General features: G+C 38.3%; 1 protein-coding gene across 1 annotated transcript in view; it reads left to right on the forward strand.

Moving 5' to 3' along the window:
• Nucleotides 1-917: 917 nt before the first annotated feature.
• DTWD2 (DTW domain containing 2) overlaps nucleotides 918-16,848 on the forward strand; it is a 123,926-nt gene continuing 107,995 nt past the window's right edge. Inside the window, exon 1 of the mRNA XM_069087845.1 lies at nucleotides 918-1,160. Within this exon, the coding sequence (XP_068943946.1) occupies nucleotides 943-1,160 (218 nt within the window). The 5' untranslated portion in view covers nucleotides 918-942. The remainder of the gene's footprint in view (nucleotides 1,161-16,848) is intronic.

Raw genomic sequence — 16,848 nt, forward strand, 5'->3', positions numbered from 1 at the left:
AGCAGAACCACCAGCATGCCCAAGCAGGCTGTGGACCCCACCACGATAGAAGGGACTTTGCCTGAGCAGGTACCTGTGAAGTAACAGTAAAGAACTTATCTAGAGGAAACTTATGACATAGAGGCTCATTATATCATTAGCATACATATATAGCCCCCAAGTAGGTTTTTCTGTATGCATTGTGGGTAATTGCATGCAGTTCCCCTCTTCCCTTACCTAATCCCTCCTGCCTTTTCAATAGCCATAATTTCTATTCCGTAATTGCATCTTCACCCTATAAAAATCCCTCTTGCTTGCTCTGAAGTTGCTGGTTCCTCTTGGGGTTTCGCCTTTGTGAAGGGTCAATCTCTGAGACGGTTCCACCACAACACATTATGAACCTGCCAGTTTTGGCGTCCAACCCCAATAAAGGAACTGCAATCAGAGGGTTCTGGAGCGAGGAGGGGCCTAGTGCGAGAGAAGACTGGCAAGGCCACGGTAGGTCAGGCCGCGCCCCCCCTAACACACTCCCGCAGGGGGCGTCGCTCTCGGTCTGTTTCTGGAGCCAGAGCCGGACCAGAGGGACAAAAGCCACGGGCGCCGCCCCCTCGGGACTGTGCTCACGTGTGGCCTTGGGGAAGTCCCTTCTACAAGCCTCAGTGTCCTCAGCTGTAAAATACGAAGGCAGCACAGCTGACGGCTAGACTAGCGTTCAGCTGGGTCTTTCGTAACGTCATCGGCCCTCGCTCCCGCCCAGCGCCGGGCCTGGCATGCTGACCGCGGGGAGGGATTCCACGGGTGACCAGACGACGGCTCGCACCGCAGCGAGCCCCGGAGGCCCGAAGAACCCGCCTCCCCGCCGCTGACGTGACGGAGCCCGCGAGGCCCGGCTCTCGGCGGCCCTCGGGCGCCCCCCGGCGGTGCCAGTGCCGCGTCGCCGCGGGCCCGCAGCGGGCGCACGTCATGGAGACGGAAGAGGCGGTTGGCTCGGTAGGGGCTGCGTTGGCTGGGTCTGGCGCGGGGGCGACGGAGGCCCTCGTACCGCGGGAGACGGCGAGGGAGGGCGAGAGCGCCGTGGAGGCGGCTGCAGCCGACCCGGGGAATGGCGGCAACTGCGCAGACGGGCTGTGGGAGCTGCCGGTGGAGCACGCCTCGAGGAGGCCGGAGTGCGGCCGCTGCAGGTGACCCGGGTAACTGTGCGGGGCGGGGCCTGCGTGGTCACGAGGGGAGGGCCCGGGAGGGCGGCGCGCGCACGGCGCCCCCGGCGGAGGAGACCCGTGCGCCGCGGCGCAGGCCCCGTGTGGTCCCCAGCCCCTCCCTCGGGCCCTTCCTTCCCTCCCTGCCCCGCCCCCCCGAGAAGCACTTCCGGTCTGGGGAGACGGTGCCTCGCGCCTCGCGCCCGACCCCGCGCCGGGGCTGCTTCCTCGTAGTCCCGCGGGCTGTGCTCAGCTTAGCTCTAGTCAGAGGCCGTTTGACCCCCTCACCCCGGCACTTAACGGACGGTCTCGGGCCAGGGTCGCGGGCCAGGGTCGCGCCCAGCGCCGGACTCCAGAGCCCCGAGCGGCGGCGGGCAGCTCCATCCGGGCTCCGACGTTTGTAGCCAGAGGGGAGGGAGCCAGAGCCCGGGGAGCTCTTTGGGGGCAAGTTTCCCTCCCCGTCTTCCTGGGTGTCCCAGAAGCCCGAGTGCAGTTCTGAGCGCGCCGATCGGTACCCGTCTGAGTCCTGAAGCAGAACGGCCATCACTTAGGGTCTTCGCTTTTAAGGTTTAAAACATTTGGGAATATTAATTACACATTAAATTGTATATAATATGCTCTTCCTCCAAAGGACTTTTATTGTATTCTAATTCTCTGGATATTTGTAATCCCCAAATAGTTTATATGATGTGTACTATGTGTATTTATATTTATATTCGTTTGCCATTATGTCTAGACATGACCCATACATGCACATGTGTATACACACATTTACACAGTGTACAAACAGTCTGACATCTGTATGTATGTGTGTATGTATGTATGTATGTATAAATAATAACTTCCCTGGCCCCTCCTGAAGGCTAGATCTTTCAATTGACCCCCTTCCACAGGGTTCTGGTACCCGTAAGGGAGTTTAGGTTATTTAGTTTCTCCACCATTGGCTCTAGATCCTTGCACCGGTAAGTAACGGTAATTAGCTTTTATAAAAAAATATTGACTTAAGAGGTTTTTTTATATTTTATTTTTATTTAGTATTTCATTTTCTGCAGTTACGTGTAAAAACAATTTTAAACATTCATTTAAAAAATTTTGAATTCCAAACTCTTCATTCCTCCCCACCCCTCCTCATTGAGAAGGCAAGCAATTTTATATAGGTTATACATGTGTAGTGATGCAAAACATATCCATAATAGTTATGTTGTGAAAGAAAACAGACCAAAAAAACCTCAAGAAAAATTTTTTAAAAAGGATACTTCAATCTGTATTCAGACACCACCAGTTCTTTCACTGGGGATGGAGAGCATTTTTCATCATAAGTCCTTCAGAGTTGTCTTGGATCATTGTATTGTTGAGGATAGCTAAGTCATTCACAGCTCATATAGTTTGGCTGTATCACAGAATGTCCAGAAAGGCTCAAAAAGTTCACTGGGGCCAGCTTGTCTAATATGTAGTTAACAGGGAAGTAGGAAAGCAGGTTGAGTAAGGGAATAACATGGTCCGATCTTCGCTTAAGGAAAATTATTTTGGCAGCATAGGATAGGTTGGAGTGATGAGAGACCCAAGGTGGGAAGCTGTCCCTGTACCTAGGTAAGAGGTGATGGGAGCCTGAACCAAAGTAGTAGCTCAGTGAGTGGAGGAGAGGAGTAAGATTTGACAAGTATGACCATCTTCTCACCATGTTGCCTACTTTCTTGCCACCTTGCTCCCTAAACACTTCCATCCCTTCACCCTCTCTTCTCTCTTCCACTGTAATCTTGGACTCTGCTCCTGGGTAACCTTGGCTCTGATAAATGAGCTACATCTTATCTTCTGAGAACTATTTCCTAGCCCTCTCCTCACCATGTTGCTTACTCTCTGGCCACCATCCTCATTTCTCCTGCCCTAAAACTTTGAAAGCTTTCTAGCTAGTCTGGCTCTTATAAGTGAACTTAAGCCTTCTCTTGGGGGGAATCACTTTGGCTATTTTCATATCCTACCTCCCTGCCTGTATCTTTTCTCCTTACCTCTCCCCCTTCCCAGCTCTATGCTGCTTTTTTTTCTTGCTGTCAGAATGTAAATTTCTTAAGGTCTGAGACCATCTTTCATATTTCTGTTTTTATTCATAGCATTTAACATAGTGTCTGGATCAAAATAAATGATATATATGTTTATCTTGAATCAAGAAGAACAAATCTAATCCATTCACATATTTGCCCTTCAAATACTTGAAAATAGTTAACCATGTTGTTCCCTCTTCAGTTGTCTCTTTCTTTCTGCTAAAACATTACCATTTCTTCAAATTGGCCAAGATCGTTTGTCATACTAGTTGTTCTTCTCGGAATATTCATTTTCAAGCTGATTATGCTTCCTAAAATGAGATTTTCAGAATGTCAGAATAGTCTAAATAGTACAGGGCTATCACCTTTCCAGTCCTGGACACTATGTTTCTTAATATAGCTTAAGATCACATTAGCTTTTTAAATATGACATAGTTGATTCATACTTTTTGGTCTGAGTTCCCTCCCTTGTGGTCAGATGTACAGAGCTGCCAGTTGCCTCTTTTTCCTGCTCCCTGCACAGCATCAGGCCTGAGCTTGCTGGATCTATGATCCTTTCTGGTTCTAGTACACAGCCACAAGCCCTATTTTTGTCCTCACACTACAAAGTTTTGGGGGACTTCTTCTTGGCCAGACTCAGCCCCCCTGTGCCTTCCTCTATTTTCCTCTGTGAAACTCAGAAAAAAATGACTCAGTGATTTTTCCTTTGATTTCCCCAATCATGACTTGTTCTGCTGCTCTTTCTAGGTCTTTGAGGGAGTAGCTATTGGAGAAAATTGGGATGTACTGCCTTCTTTGACTTCACTGTCTTTGCTGATTCTCTGGTTCCAGTATTTTAAAGGAGTCAGAAATTGTAGCCATAGGGAAGGGAATTTTAGTTGGCAGCTTCTTCTGCCCCTTTCATGCCTAGAGTACAGATGTAACTCTGGGTTGTATCCTTAGAGCTAATACATTGTATAAATATTCATCTATGACTTTGTGTTGTTATTGTTAATCAATTATTATGTGGGTAGTTAACATTGATGTTTGCATAAGCCTATGAGTTCAGAGTTTGAGACTGAAAGAGGAGTTTATGAAGAAAGAGGATTTCTCCAATTTTTATAAGCCAGGGTTGGAGTGTAGAGCTAATTAACCAGTTTGTTAATAAGAGATTTTGGGTTTTCAGTATATTTTGGGTTAATTGTTATTCACACCTACTAGACTGCCTTTCAATCTGGTGAGAGAATAAGGTAAAAAAACTAGCAGTAGATTGATTAGGATTAGGTATGATTGTACTTGAGCATCAGAGAGGTATGACTTACACACTCCATCACATTCAAATATAAATAATAGTTGCTGCATGGTGTGTGTGTGTGTATGTGTGTGTGTGTGTGTGTGTGTGTGTGTGTGTGAACTTCATTGGATTGCTGCATGTGGGTAAGCAAAAATTGCTGTATTATTAGAAAGGATATTTACCAATAAAATAAACTGGAAGAATGTTCAGAGGTAGGTAAGTAGAGTAACAATAGCTAGCATTTCTACACCACTTTAACATTTGCACCTACTTTACAAATATTAACTCATTTCAGCCTTATAGTTTCTCTGTGGTATACGAATCACAGGTATTGTCACCATTGACTTACTTGCCCATGGTTGCATAGCTAGTAAGTGTCAAAGACTGGTGTTGAATCCAAGCCCTCTCTTGGGAGGAAGATAAAATCTGTCTTCAAGTATCTGAAGAGCTATCAAATGGAAGATGATAAGATAAAAAGATAAGCTGACAAGGTAAACACGTTCTCCTTCACCCAGAAGATAGAACTGGAGAATGATGGGTAGGAATTACAAAGAAACAAATTTAGCCTTGAGGTAAGAATAAGCTTCCTGATAATTAGATCCATGTAAAAGTGCATTGAGCTTTCTTGGGGTAGGTAGTAGGTAGGTTCCTTCCTGGAAGTCTTTAAGTACAACCAGATGACTGATGCTCAAAAATGATTTAGAGGGAATTCTTATGCAGTTTAGAATATATGTTTTCTAGGTACTTTCCAACTCTGTGATTCAATGATTCTTGTGAACCTGAACTCTAGTTTTGTAAAATTTTTCTGACTTTTCTCAAATAAATTCATCTTGAAAAATGAGATTCCCCCTTAAAAAAAATTCTTAGCTTTTGTACTGTATTGAGGGAAGCTAACATCTGTTCCTGAATACAGATGACTTAAATTATAGCAATAAAGAAGGCAAGATCCTACTGTACAAATCAATTCTACTTATATAGAAATATGCCTAAATATGTTACTATTTTCTGAACTGGTTTTAAAAGACATATTTCTTCAAAGTTTGCTATTCTGAATAAAGTTAGCTAGTTTGAGAAAAATTTAAATATATATGGATTTTGAGTAGTCTTTTGCAGAAATGGCTGTATTTCTATACTGTTTCAGTGTTTTTAAAAACATTTCCTACCTATTCATTTTACATAACTTAGCACTTACATAGCACTTTGAAAATAACACCTTTTAACTTATTCCTTATAAATCCCATGTTAAGAAGGTAAGGAGAGTTAACTCTAAACTATCCATTTTATGTAATTTATATTTAGTGAATTTTTAATGCCAGACCACTTTTTTTATTTCATCAATACTCCTGAGCTGCCTTTACCTACCAACATTTTCTTTGTGATCAGGATAGACAATATTTCACCATTGCTCTGTATCCTTTATATTTAGAAATACTACTACCCTACTTCCTTCTTTGTTAATGCAGATAAAAGTTAGCTATATTTTGAAATTTATTTAATTTCAAGCCCCTAGTTGACCCTGATGTGAACAAAACCCAGTATGATTTGACCCCTCTTGCCTCCAGAAGTTATCATGTTGGCTAGGGATAAGAATTATGAAAGCATTTACAAATCCTGTGTCTAATATGGTAGGTATATATCTAAATATCAGTCAATCAACACATATTTTTAAGTTCTGTTCTGGGCTAGGCACTGTGCTATGCACTTGGGATACAAATACAATAAGTGAAACAATCCTTGCTTTTGTTTATCTGTCATCTAAGGTGTTTGCCAAGCAAATACTTTTTCTGGTCTTGTTTTCTTTCTAACTGCTCCAAATGCCTCTTTTTTGAATATTCATTTTTTCCTGATTATTTGTTAGGCTCAGGTTTGCATGCTATGTCACCTTGGGTTGCATCTTGAGCTCCTTTGCTCTTCAGAATACATTATTCACTCCCCTCTTGTGGTTTTTGGTAGGTACAGAAATAGTCTTGTGTTATTCAAGTTTCCTTTCCCTTATTTTAGAAGGTCTTTCACTTGGTCATTTGCACAGTTTGTTGTTTGTCATTGGCATTTGTAGGTGTTTCACAAGAGGCGCGGGAAGTCTTGGACTCCAGCCTCTGTAACACTGACTATGCCGATTGTTAGCCAGGTGAACACCTGGGAGGACTGACTGCTAGCAGGTGCTCTAGCTTAGCACAGGTTCACTCTTGTTCTAGGCAGACAGGAAGACAGGAACAGAGTCCTAATAAGGGGTTAATAAGCTTACTTTATCCTAATCTAGTCTTCTCAAAGGGGGTGCTGATAATGGGAACATCAACTCCTACAGCTTCCCTAATCATCCTTCTCACTGTGGCAGGTGAGAAGGCGGGGCAACTGCCCCTATATCTCTATGGGGTCAGTTGAGACAGGCGCAGCTTTCCAGCTTGTGCCCTCCCCATATGTTCCTTCTAGTCTCAATGGGGAACAGTTGAGGCATTGTACCTCTATGTATTACCCAAAGAGTTTCCCCACTTACTACCAGTGACTACTTGCTTTTATAGGGCAATAGACAAAGCAGGTGTTTTGCAACATTAAGCTTATAAGTTAACTTTATCAATATTGTCATTCAACACAAGCATAGTAAACATTATTTATGTTATCCCTATATCTCACTGGGCAAGCGTGGTGGAGATGTGTACAAGTCATGAGTCTGGGAAATATTATCTGACAACTGGAAACTAGAGATTGTTATGGCCGTGGAGTCTGGGAACTAAATTCTAAGACAGAATAACAAAAACTCACCTTACTTATAGTTAGGTTTAGCCATTAGGAGTTTATAGCATAGATTCCCCCCCCCAAGTTGATTTGTGGATTCTTTCAATTGGTACCTTGCTTTCTGTGTTCAGAAAGTCTGGGCAGTTTCCTTGAATTGTTTCTTGCATTATAGTGTTTAGATTTTTCCTTAAGTTGTTCTTCCTTAAGGTGCTATATCTTACCCAATCTTTGAGATCCATGTGTTTTGTTTATATAGAAATCATAGTTTCATTTATAGTTACTAATTTTTGCTTCTCTTCTTCCAGTTTGTCCTTCACTTCTGTGTCTTTGGATTCACAATCAATTATTCTCTCTTTTGTTGTTTTGGTGAGACCTGCCACCATGGATTCAAATTTTCCTATTCTGCCAATTATTTCTGCTATTCAGGCCATAGATTGTGCTTTCACAATTGTTATTTGTCTTTTAAACTATTCAGGAACATCCTGCTGTGATTTCATGCTTTGTTGGTAATCTACAACATCTTCTGCATCATTAGGTGTGGATTCATTTTCCTTTGTCTTGCAGTATTCATAGATATTTGAACTCTTTTAGCTGAGCTGGTGGTCATATTCCCTTCTGTTATTAATATTTTCCCTATTTGTTTAATCTACTTATGCTCAAGTTATCTGAGTTCTTCCCGAGACGTTTGGTAATTTCAGTCATTGTCCCCCTTGTATTACCTTGTTGCTCACTGTTTGATTCATTTCATTTTGAGTGTCATTTCCTTGAGGGAGACATTTCAAAGCTGTCTCAGCCTTCTCCCACTCTGGGCAATTAATGTTTCACCGGCCAGTCTCTGCCTTCAAGGGACTTCAGGAAAACAGAACTAGCTTCTGATAATCCTGATCTCTTTTCTTCAGGCTTAGTAGAGTGCTGCACAGAGGCACAGAAGTGTTCCACCCCATTTCCCCTGTTCTGCATTTTCTGACTGAGCTCTTTTCCTTCTCTTTTGTTAGTTGTTTGAATTGTCACCTCGTTAGGGCTCTTTAAAAATTTAAAAAAAAATTTACTCAGAAAAATCTCCTTTTTTTTCACTCTCATCTCTGCCCCTCATTTAAGAGCAGAAGAAAAGCAAACCTTTTTTTTAAACAAACACAGAATCAAGCACATTTCTGCATCGGTCATATCAAAAATGTGTTTTGTTCTACAGTCTTCGTGCGCCACCTCCCTGTCGGGTGTTTACCATTTTTCATCAGTAGTCCTCTGCATTTCATGGTTAGTCCTTATACCAATCAGAGTTCCGAATAACATTTTCATATATGAGAGGAAGCGTGGTGTCATACAGTGTTCTCTGTGGGGAGCAGGGCTGAGAAAGAATTGCTTACCCAGAGGTTGCATAAAGAGATGGGACTCCTGGAATGGTAGAAAATAGAGAGCTGATTTTATTACCCTTCTTACAAGCTTTTATAGGAAGCTTCCTAATTGTTTTCCCCTGAGGACGTTGTGTACTTCTTTGTTCTCAGGCCAGGGGTGTAAACCACACTTACCTCAAGGACATAATCCTCACACCTGTGTGTTTGAGCGCCTTCCTGGGGAATGGAGAACCCATCCAGGCCTGCTAGCAGCTGAGAAGGCTTATTCAGCCATCACGGTCAGAGTCCCACTGGCCTGTGGTCCTCTACAATTCTCAGTAATGTAGTCTGCTTTCCCAAGATCCTTTTGAGGTTCTGAAATGTCAAAACTATTTTCACAGTGATACTCATATTTTAATTTATAATACGGTACCAGTAGTAATCCATAAAAACAAAAGTTCTTTGTCCTTAATTCATTTTAGGCATGTAAATGGGTCTTGAGACCAAAAAAATTGAGAACTGGTGAAGTGGATAGAGAAGTGGCCCTAAAGCCATGAGGATCTCTGACACAGATCTGTGTGATTCTGGGAAAATTGCTTAATTTCTCAGTTTTTAGGCAACTTTCTGAGGAGTTAACCTTTTTTTGTGTCATGGGCCCTTTGGGAAGACTGATAGAAGCCTTTAAGTCCCTTCTCAGAGTAATTTTTTAAATGTGTAAAATAGAAATAAAAAAGATTACAAAAAAGACCAAATCTGAAAATAAAATTATCAAAATATCCTCCCCCCAAAAAGTTTCACAGATCACAGATTAAAAACCTTTGCTCTAAGACTCTAAGTTGCACAGAAGGTACCAAATTGCCAAAAAGAGAGGGATGTGAATAAAATCATAGGTCCAGCCCCTATTCCTAATAAAGTATAGACAAATTTGTATATGGGAAGTTTCAACTATATTACAAAATTATCTTTGAGAAGAGAGTCAAAGCTAACATAATGGTCAAGTGAGACAGATAGTACAATGAATATTATCTAACTTTTATGGATGAGGTCTCATAGAAATGAACTGATTTGTCCTTGGTCTTATGGCTGACAAGTGTCAGAATTGATATTGGAATGTGGGACTTTTGTCTCACCATTCAGTGCTCTATTGTACCATTTTGAGAAACAGCTTTGAAGCATTAATTCTACATAGCCTTCAATTTTAAAAATGAATGTGATCTTTTTTTTGGGGGTCTTTATTAATTTGTTTACTTTTAGTTTACAAGATTCATTACCATAATTCTTTGAGTTTAAAATTTTTTCTTCCCCCCCCGCCCCCCATGGCAGCATACAATCAAGTATAGTATCTGCAAATACTTTCACATTAGGCATTAGTCAGGTTATAAAGAAGGATTGTATCAGATGGAATGAAGAATGGGAAAGAGGAAACAAGACAGAACAAGAAAAAGAAAAAGGGTAGGTAGTTTGCTTCAATCTGGGTTTAAACTCAGTTCTTTCTCTGGATGTAAACATCTCTCTCCATCATGAGTCTTTTGGGGTTGATTTATGACTCTGGATTGCTGAGAAGAGTCCAGTTTATCAAGGTTGGTCATCACACATACATTGTGTCCGTAATTGTGTACAAATTCCTCCTGGCTCTACTAATCGAGCTAATATAAGTCAAGCTAATATAATAAAAATGGCAATTTTACCTAAATTAAATTATATATTTAGTGCCATACCAATCACTTTACCACAAAACTACCTTGTAGAGCTAGAAAAAATAGTAACAAAATTCATTTGGAAGAACAAAAGGTCCAGAATATCAAGGGAATTAATGAAAATAAATGCTAGGGATGGTGGACTAGTTATACCAGATTTTAATTTGTGCTATAAAGCAGCAGTCCTCAAAACTACTTAGTACTGGCTGAGGAATAGAGTAGTGGATCAATGGAATAGATTGGGTACAAGAGACTCAGCACTCAATGACAATAGTAATCTACATTTTGATAAACACAAAGACCTCGGTTTTTGGGATAAGAACTCACTATTTGACAAAAACTTCTGGGAAAACTGGGATATAGTATGGCAGAAACTGGGCATAGACCATTATCTAACACCATATGCCAAAATCAAGTCTAAATGGGTACATGATCTCGGTATAAAGGCTGATACTCTAAGCAGTCTGGGAAAGCAAGGATTAGTTTACCTGTCAGATTTGTGGAGAGGGGAAGACTTTATGACCAAACAAGAATTAGAGGGCATTATAAAATGCAATATGGATAATTTTGATTACATTAAATTGACAAGCTTCTGTACAAACAAAGCCAATGTAACCAGGATTAGGAGGGAAGTGGAAAATTGGGAAAGAATTTTTACAACTAGTGTCTCTGATAAAGGTCTCATTTCTAAAATATACAGAGAATTGAGTCAAATTTATAAGAATACAAGTCATTCCCTAGTTGATAAATGGTCAAAGGATATGAACAGGCAGTTTACAGAGGAAGAAATTAAAGATATTTATATACATATAAAAAATGCTCTGAATCGCTATTGATTAGAGAAATGCAAATCAAGACAACTCTGAGGTAACACATCTCACCGACCAGATTGGCTAAGATGACAAAACAGGAAAATGACAAATGCTGGAGAGGATGCGGACAAATTGGAACACTAATGCATTGCTGGTGGAGTTGTGAACTGATCCAACCATTCAGGAAAGCAATCTGGAATTATGCTCAAAGGGCTATAAATAATTTCATACCCTTTGACCCAGCAATACCACTTCTAGGGTTGTATCCCAGAGGGATCATAGAAGTGGGAAAAAGACCCATATGTACAAAAATATTTATAGCAGCTCTTTTTGTGGTAGCAAAATATTGGAAATTAAGGGGGTGCCCATCAATTGGGGAATGGCTGAATAAGCAACTACCAGACCTTCTCCATCTAATTATTCTGTTATGATTCTTCCTTTTGCATATCACTTGTATAAAATAATTATTTTTTTTTAGCTGTTCCTAATGGTCTTACTTTTAAAATTCATATCATACTCTGGTTTCCCCAGTCTTTCTTATGAACTGCCAAATTATTAATTAGAATCTTAGAATACATTAAATATATATATATATATATTATATATAGTAAACAGTCTCTCCTTATGAATCCCTTATAATCAGTCTTTGGTATGTACCTTATATTTCTCTTGGTTCTTGTATGTCGAATCTTCTATTGAGTTCAGGATTTTTTTAAACAAAGTTTTGAAAGTCTGAGACTTTATCAAATGTTTATTTTTTTTTCATTCAGTACAATACTTAATTTTGCAGGTTATGATATTTTTGGCCAGAGTCCCAGTTCTTTTGCTCTTTGATATATTGTGTTCTAAGACTTCCAAGTCCTTTAATGTCTCTACTGCTAGGTCTTATATGATTTTAATTGTGCTACCATCATATTTAAATTGTTTTACTCTTGACGGTTTTAATATTTTATCCTTGAACTGGGGGTTTTGGAATTTGATTATGATATTCCTATGAGTTTTGCTCATAGGATCTCTTTTTAGTGGTGATCAGTGGATTTTTTCTATTTCTACTTTTCTCTCTTGTTCTAATGCTTCAGGACAGTTTTCTATAATTATTCTATTGTATCAAGATTCTTTTTTTGATGATAAGTTTCACTTAGTCTGATTATTTTTATATTTCCTCTTCTTGATCTATTTTCCAAATCTGTTGCTTTTCTTATAAGATATGTCATTTTCTCTTCCATTTTTTCATTATTCATATTTTGTTTAATTATCTCTTCATCTCTTATTATTTCACTGGTTTCACTTTGCCCAATTCTAATTTTCAAGGTGTCATTTTCTTCCTTAAGATTCTGGATCTCCTTTTCCCATTGGTTGACTTTCCTCTCATAACTTTCTTGTTTTTCTTGCATTATTCTTATTTATTTATTTTATAGGTTTTCCTCCATCTCTTTTGATTTTTAAAGTTTTTTTTAAGATTTTCAGCTCACAGGTAAATCAAGACATCACTCATGATGTCACTGATCCTCTTCAAAAATGAAGAATGAAAAACAATTGTGGCCCAGCATGTTATTGACTTTTGAATTCTTCATGAACACTTTGATTTTTCCTTTAAGTTTTTTTCCCATAACTTTTTTTTTTAAAGCAATTGGGGTTAAGTAACTTGCTCAAGGTTACAAGGCCAGGTATTTCTGGGTGGGTGCTAAGTATCTGAGACTGGATTCGATCCCCCAGGTCATCCCGACACTGGGGCCGGTACTCTTGCTCACTGAGCCACCTGGCCGCACCTTTCCATAACTTTTAGATTTCATTTGTTTAATTCTTAGTTTAGCATTGTCATTTATTATTATCCTTTTGTTAGATATACATTATCCTGATAGTAGGGTTTAAAAATTTATTTTTGATTTTATATTTACTTTTTGTAAGATTGAGGTTTTCCTACATTAATTTTGCTATAGAATTATTAGGTGGATACATATTTAAAACTCATATATAATTTTTTGTATTGAACTTTTCAGCATAATATAAAGACCTAGTTTTTATCTCTTTTGATGCTTTCTGTTTTAATTCTGCTTTTATTTATTAATACCTCTCTTGGTTTTGATGATTTGGTAGGAGTGTGACAAATTTTAGATCATCCTTTACTTTTTAATCTTCTGAGATCTATCTGGATTGATATGCTTTATGTAAACAACATATTGTTGGGTCTTGATTTTTAATTTATTCTTTGACTTGTTTTCATTTTATTGGAGAATCCATTTATAGTTGGTATTAAAAGTTATTAGATTTGTCCTCTCTTCAATCATTTTATTAGATGGGAACACATATTTTTTACCCTTATTATTTCTATTAATCCAAATGCAAAATCACTCTAAACTAAATTATACTGCCATATATTAATATGTATGTAGGTTTTGAAGCCTTTGAGTACCCTGCCCTTTCATTTGCTTCTCTTCATTTTTTTGCCTTAAAAAAGTTGTGTTAAATTTATTTATTTAAATTTATTATTAAAATTTTAAAACATCAATACAAACAACTAAATGTATTTACCAACTATGTATAAATTAATGTCTTATGTATGTATGTATACATACATATATGTGTGTATATATATATACATATATATGTATTCAAGTAAAACAAATCCCCACATAGATGATGTCTGAAAATATGTCTCATTACCTTTAGTTCTTCATTAAAGTATAAGAAAGGGACGGTTAGGTAGCATAGTAAGTAGAGTGCCAGCCCCAGAGTCAGGAGGACCAGAGTTCGGATCCGGCCTCAGACACAGCACACATGCACAAAAAACTAGCCGTGTGACCTTGGGCAAGTAACTTAACCCCAATTGCCCTCCAAAAAGCAAAAAAAAAAATAAGTATAAGAAAGTTGAGTAGCATGTTTGATTGCCAGTTCTTTACAATTCTGTTTGGTCATTTCATTGATCATAGTTCTTTAGTATTTTTTATTTGTTTTTATTTGTAAAGTTGTTTTTATTGTAATTTTTTTCAGGTTTTGCTTTATTTCCTAATGATCTTTTTCAGTATCTTTTAATTTTCACTTGATTTACTCTTGTGATTTTTGCTTTCTTTAATCTTATGTGTTCATGATTTTTTTTTCTTTACCAGTGCCAATCTATCTTAATTTCTTCAAATGTTTTGTGTATCTTTTTGGATTTGTTTCATTATTTCTTTGTATATTTTGCGCTATTTCTCCCTTAATTTTTGTGCCTTTTTTCTGTTCACTATCTCTAATTTATTCTGCATATATCTTGTTTTTACACAGTTGTTTTTGTGTTGGCTTTCCTGTGAGACTGTGAGTTCCTTGAGGTCAGGAATTGCCTCTTTTTCTGGTGTACCCAACAGTTAGCATAGTGCCTGGCACATAGGAGCTTAATAAATGTTCATTGACTGATTGTTTCTGGTGTTTAACTGATTTATTTGTTCTACTGTACTGGAATGATTTTTTTGCTTTCCTCACCTTTATTTTGGTTGATTTTGAAAGGATAGATGTATGCATATGTATGTGCGTATGTTCATATTTAGTTGTTTTTTCTTTTCTTTGATCTTGCTCTCTCTCTTTTTTGTAGAGAGTATGAAAAGCCCAGCTCTCACTGGTTTTTCAGGGCTAGCACCCCAGACCAGTGTGTGCTTGAGTTTGTGTGTGTGTAGGTAGGTATACATATGTTTTACTTTATACAGACTTTAAGAAAACGTTCTCTAAAGATGTATCTTCTTCCCATGGCTTACTCTTGGTTTGGTTTGGAATCAAAGAATTAGTATGTGAAGATATATATTTTAAACTTTATACATAGTTGAAGGAAAATATTTTGTAACTTTAGATAAAAGAACTCTGAAAAAAAATTTCCTTAAGGTAAACGATGGAATTTAAATATATTTTTAGACATATACATAATAGATAGGAACAAAGTTAAGTCCAGAGATAGTCTTCTACTTGGTCCACCTTTAATATTTCATAAATAATACTAGGTCCTTTGCTTAAGCTTTGCCTGAAAGCTATCTCTGTTTTGGTTTTTTTGGTTCTTTACTACTATAGTTGACAATAGTATACTAAAATAGAAAATTTTGTAGAAATTCAGTCTCCCAAACATAGAGGAACACATAGCAAACTAATATTAAGCAAAAGCTATTCTTGCTAATAAACATTCAAAAGAAGCCCTGAGAATTGAAATTAGAGACATTGCTAGAATAGGTTCATGAGTTTGAAACTCTGACTATGAAAATAGTTTTTTGGGATAAGGAAGGACTTGATTATGGTACAATGGAAAGAATTCTAGCTCTGGAGCAGAGGTTCCCAAACTTATTTGGCCTACCACCCCCTTTTAAAAAAAATTTACTCATTGTGCCCCCTGGAAATCTTTCTTTAACTCTTTCACATATTTTTTTTTTTTTTGAAATTTGCATCATCTCAAAAATATATAATTAAAAAAAATGACATCCTAAATTTAAGAATTTATTGTAAATTTGTGGTTTTATCTTGAATGGAAATTTTGATGATGCAATATTGCATCATGTAGCCGTATAGTATTGTATTGTAAACAAGTCATTACATGCACATATTCCTGTGAATACATGCTGGACTTTGCTACAATGAGGAACATCCTCTCCTGGCAACATTTGCTTGTTAAGACCTTTTGGTAGACTCGACCGCTGCTAGGTCAGAGCTTATATTTTTGTGTGTTTATTTGGAAAATAATGTAATCATTATGACTTTAACTCTTATACAGCAGATGAATCATGTAGGAGCAGTTTTACAAAATTTTCTTTTCTTCTTATGCTTTATTCAATGCTCCTCCCCCCCACCCAGTTGTACTGGAGGCTACTATGACCCCCCTGGATCATTCCAGTGCCCCCCAGGAGGAGATATCACCCACTTGGGGAGCCTCTACAGACCTGGCATCAGAGGATCTGGGTCCAGATCTGTCTCTGTCATTTACTCTCTGTGTGACTCTTCACAAATCACTTCATTTCTTCAACTCTAAAATGAGATGGTGAGACTAAATCGCCTTTGGAGTTCCTCCCAGCTCTAAATCTATGATCCTTTGATAATATAGATTTTTAAATTCTAATTGGAGTAGTTAATATCTAGCATAGAAATATTTATATAATCTTTCATATTCTCAGAGATACCAAAAGAACTAACAGAAATTGACGTGGCACACCTCACTTTCTTTATCTGTCCAATGAGGTAGCTGGACTTTCATATCCCTTTCAGCTCCAAGTCCTGTGATCTTTTGCTACCCAAAAAAGGGGTCCTCTGGAGGAACTCCAAGGAACTAACGATAACAACATAGACCATGGAGTTTACTGACTTCAGAGTGCTGTCTGTTGCCTTGGGATACTTGATTTTATCTCTTAGCATTGATTTGCTTATTCTATTTTGCATATTTTGTCTTCCTTATCTTCTGCTAATCAAAGTGACAACAGAGTTCAGCTTACTAACAAGTAATATATATTTTTACTATTAAATGCAAAAATGTCATTCATCTTGATATGATAAAACAGTATAGATCCTGTTGGCTGGCTATATAAGGAACTCTATGTACTTGTTAGGCAAATGAGGATCTAAGTTCTGTGCAGCCATTACCTATAAGTAAAATGATTTTTAAAATATTGTGAGCCAACAGTTCACTGTTTAGATTCCATGACTCTGTAAAAAAAGTACAATATACTTCATTATGCAAAAATGAAACCATATTTAATAATAATTAATGTGTCCTTTATTCTCTATTGATAGAAAGTGTTAAAATGGGGTGGCTAGGTGGCACAGTGAATAGAGCACTGGCCCT

The sequence above is a fragment of the Petaurus breviceps genome, unplaced genomic scaffold (genome assembly GCF_028583685.1).
Source record: "Petaurus breviceps papuanus isolate PSGF00001 unplaced genomic scaffold, PetGlider_PUasm1.0 183, whole genome shotgun sequence".
In the NCBI taxonomy this organism is placed as follows: domain Eukaryota; kingdom Metazoa; phylum Chordata; class Mammalia; order Diprotodontia; family Petauridae; genus Petaurus; species Petaurus breviceps.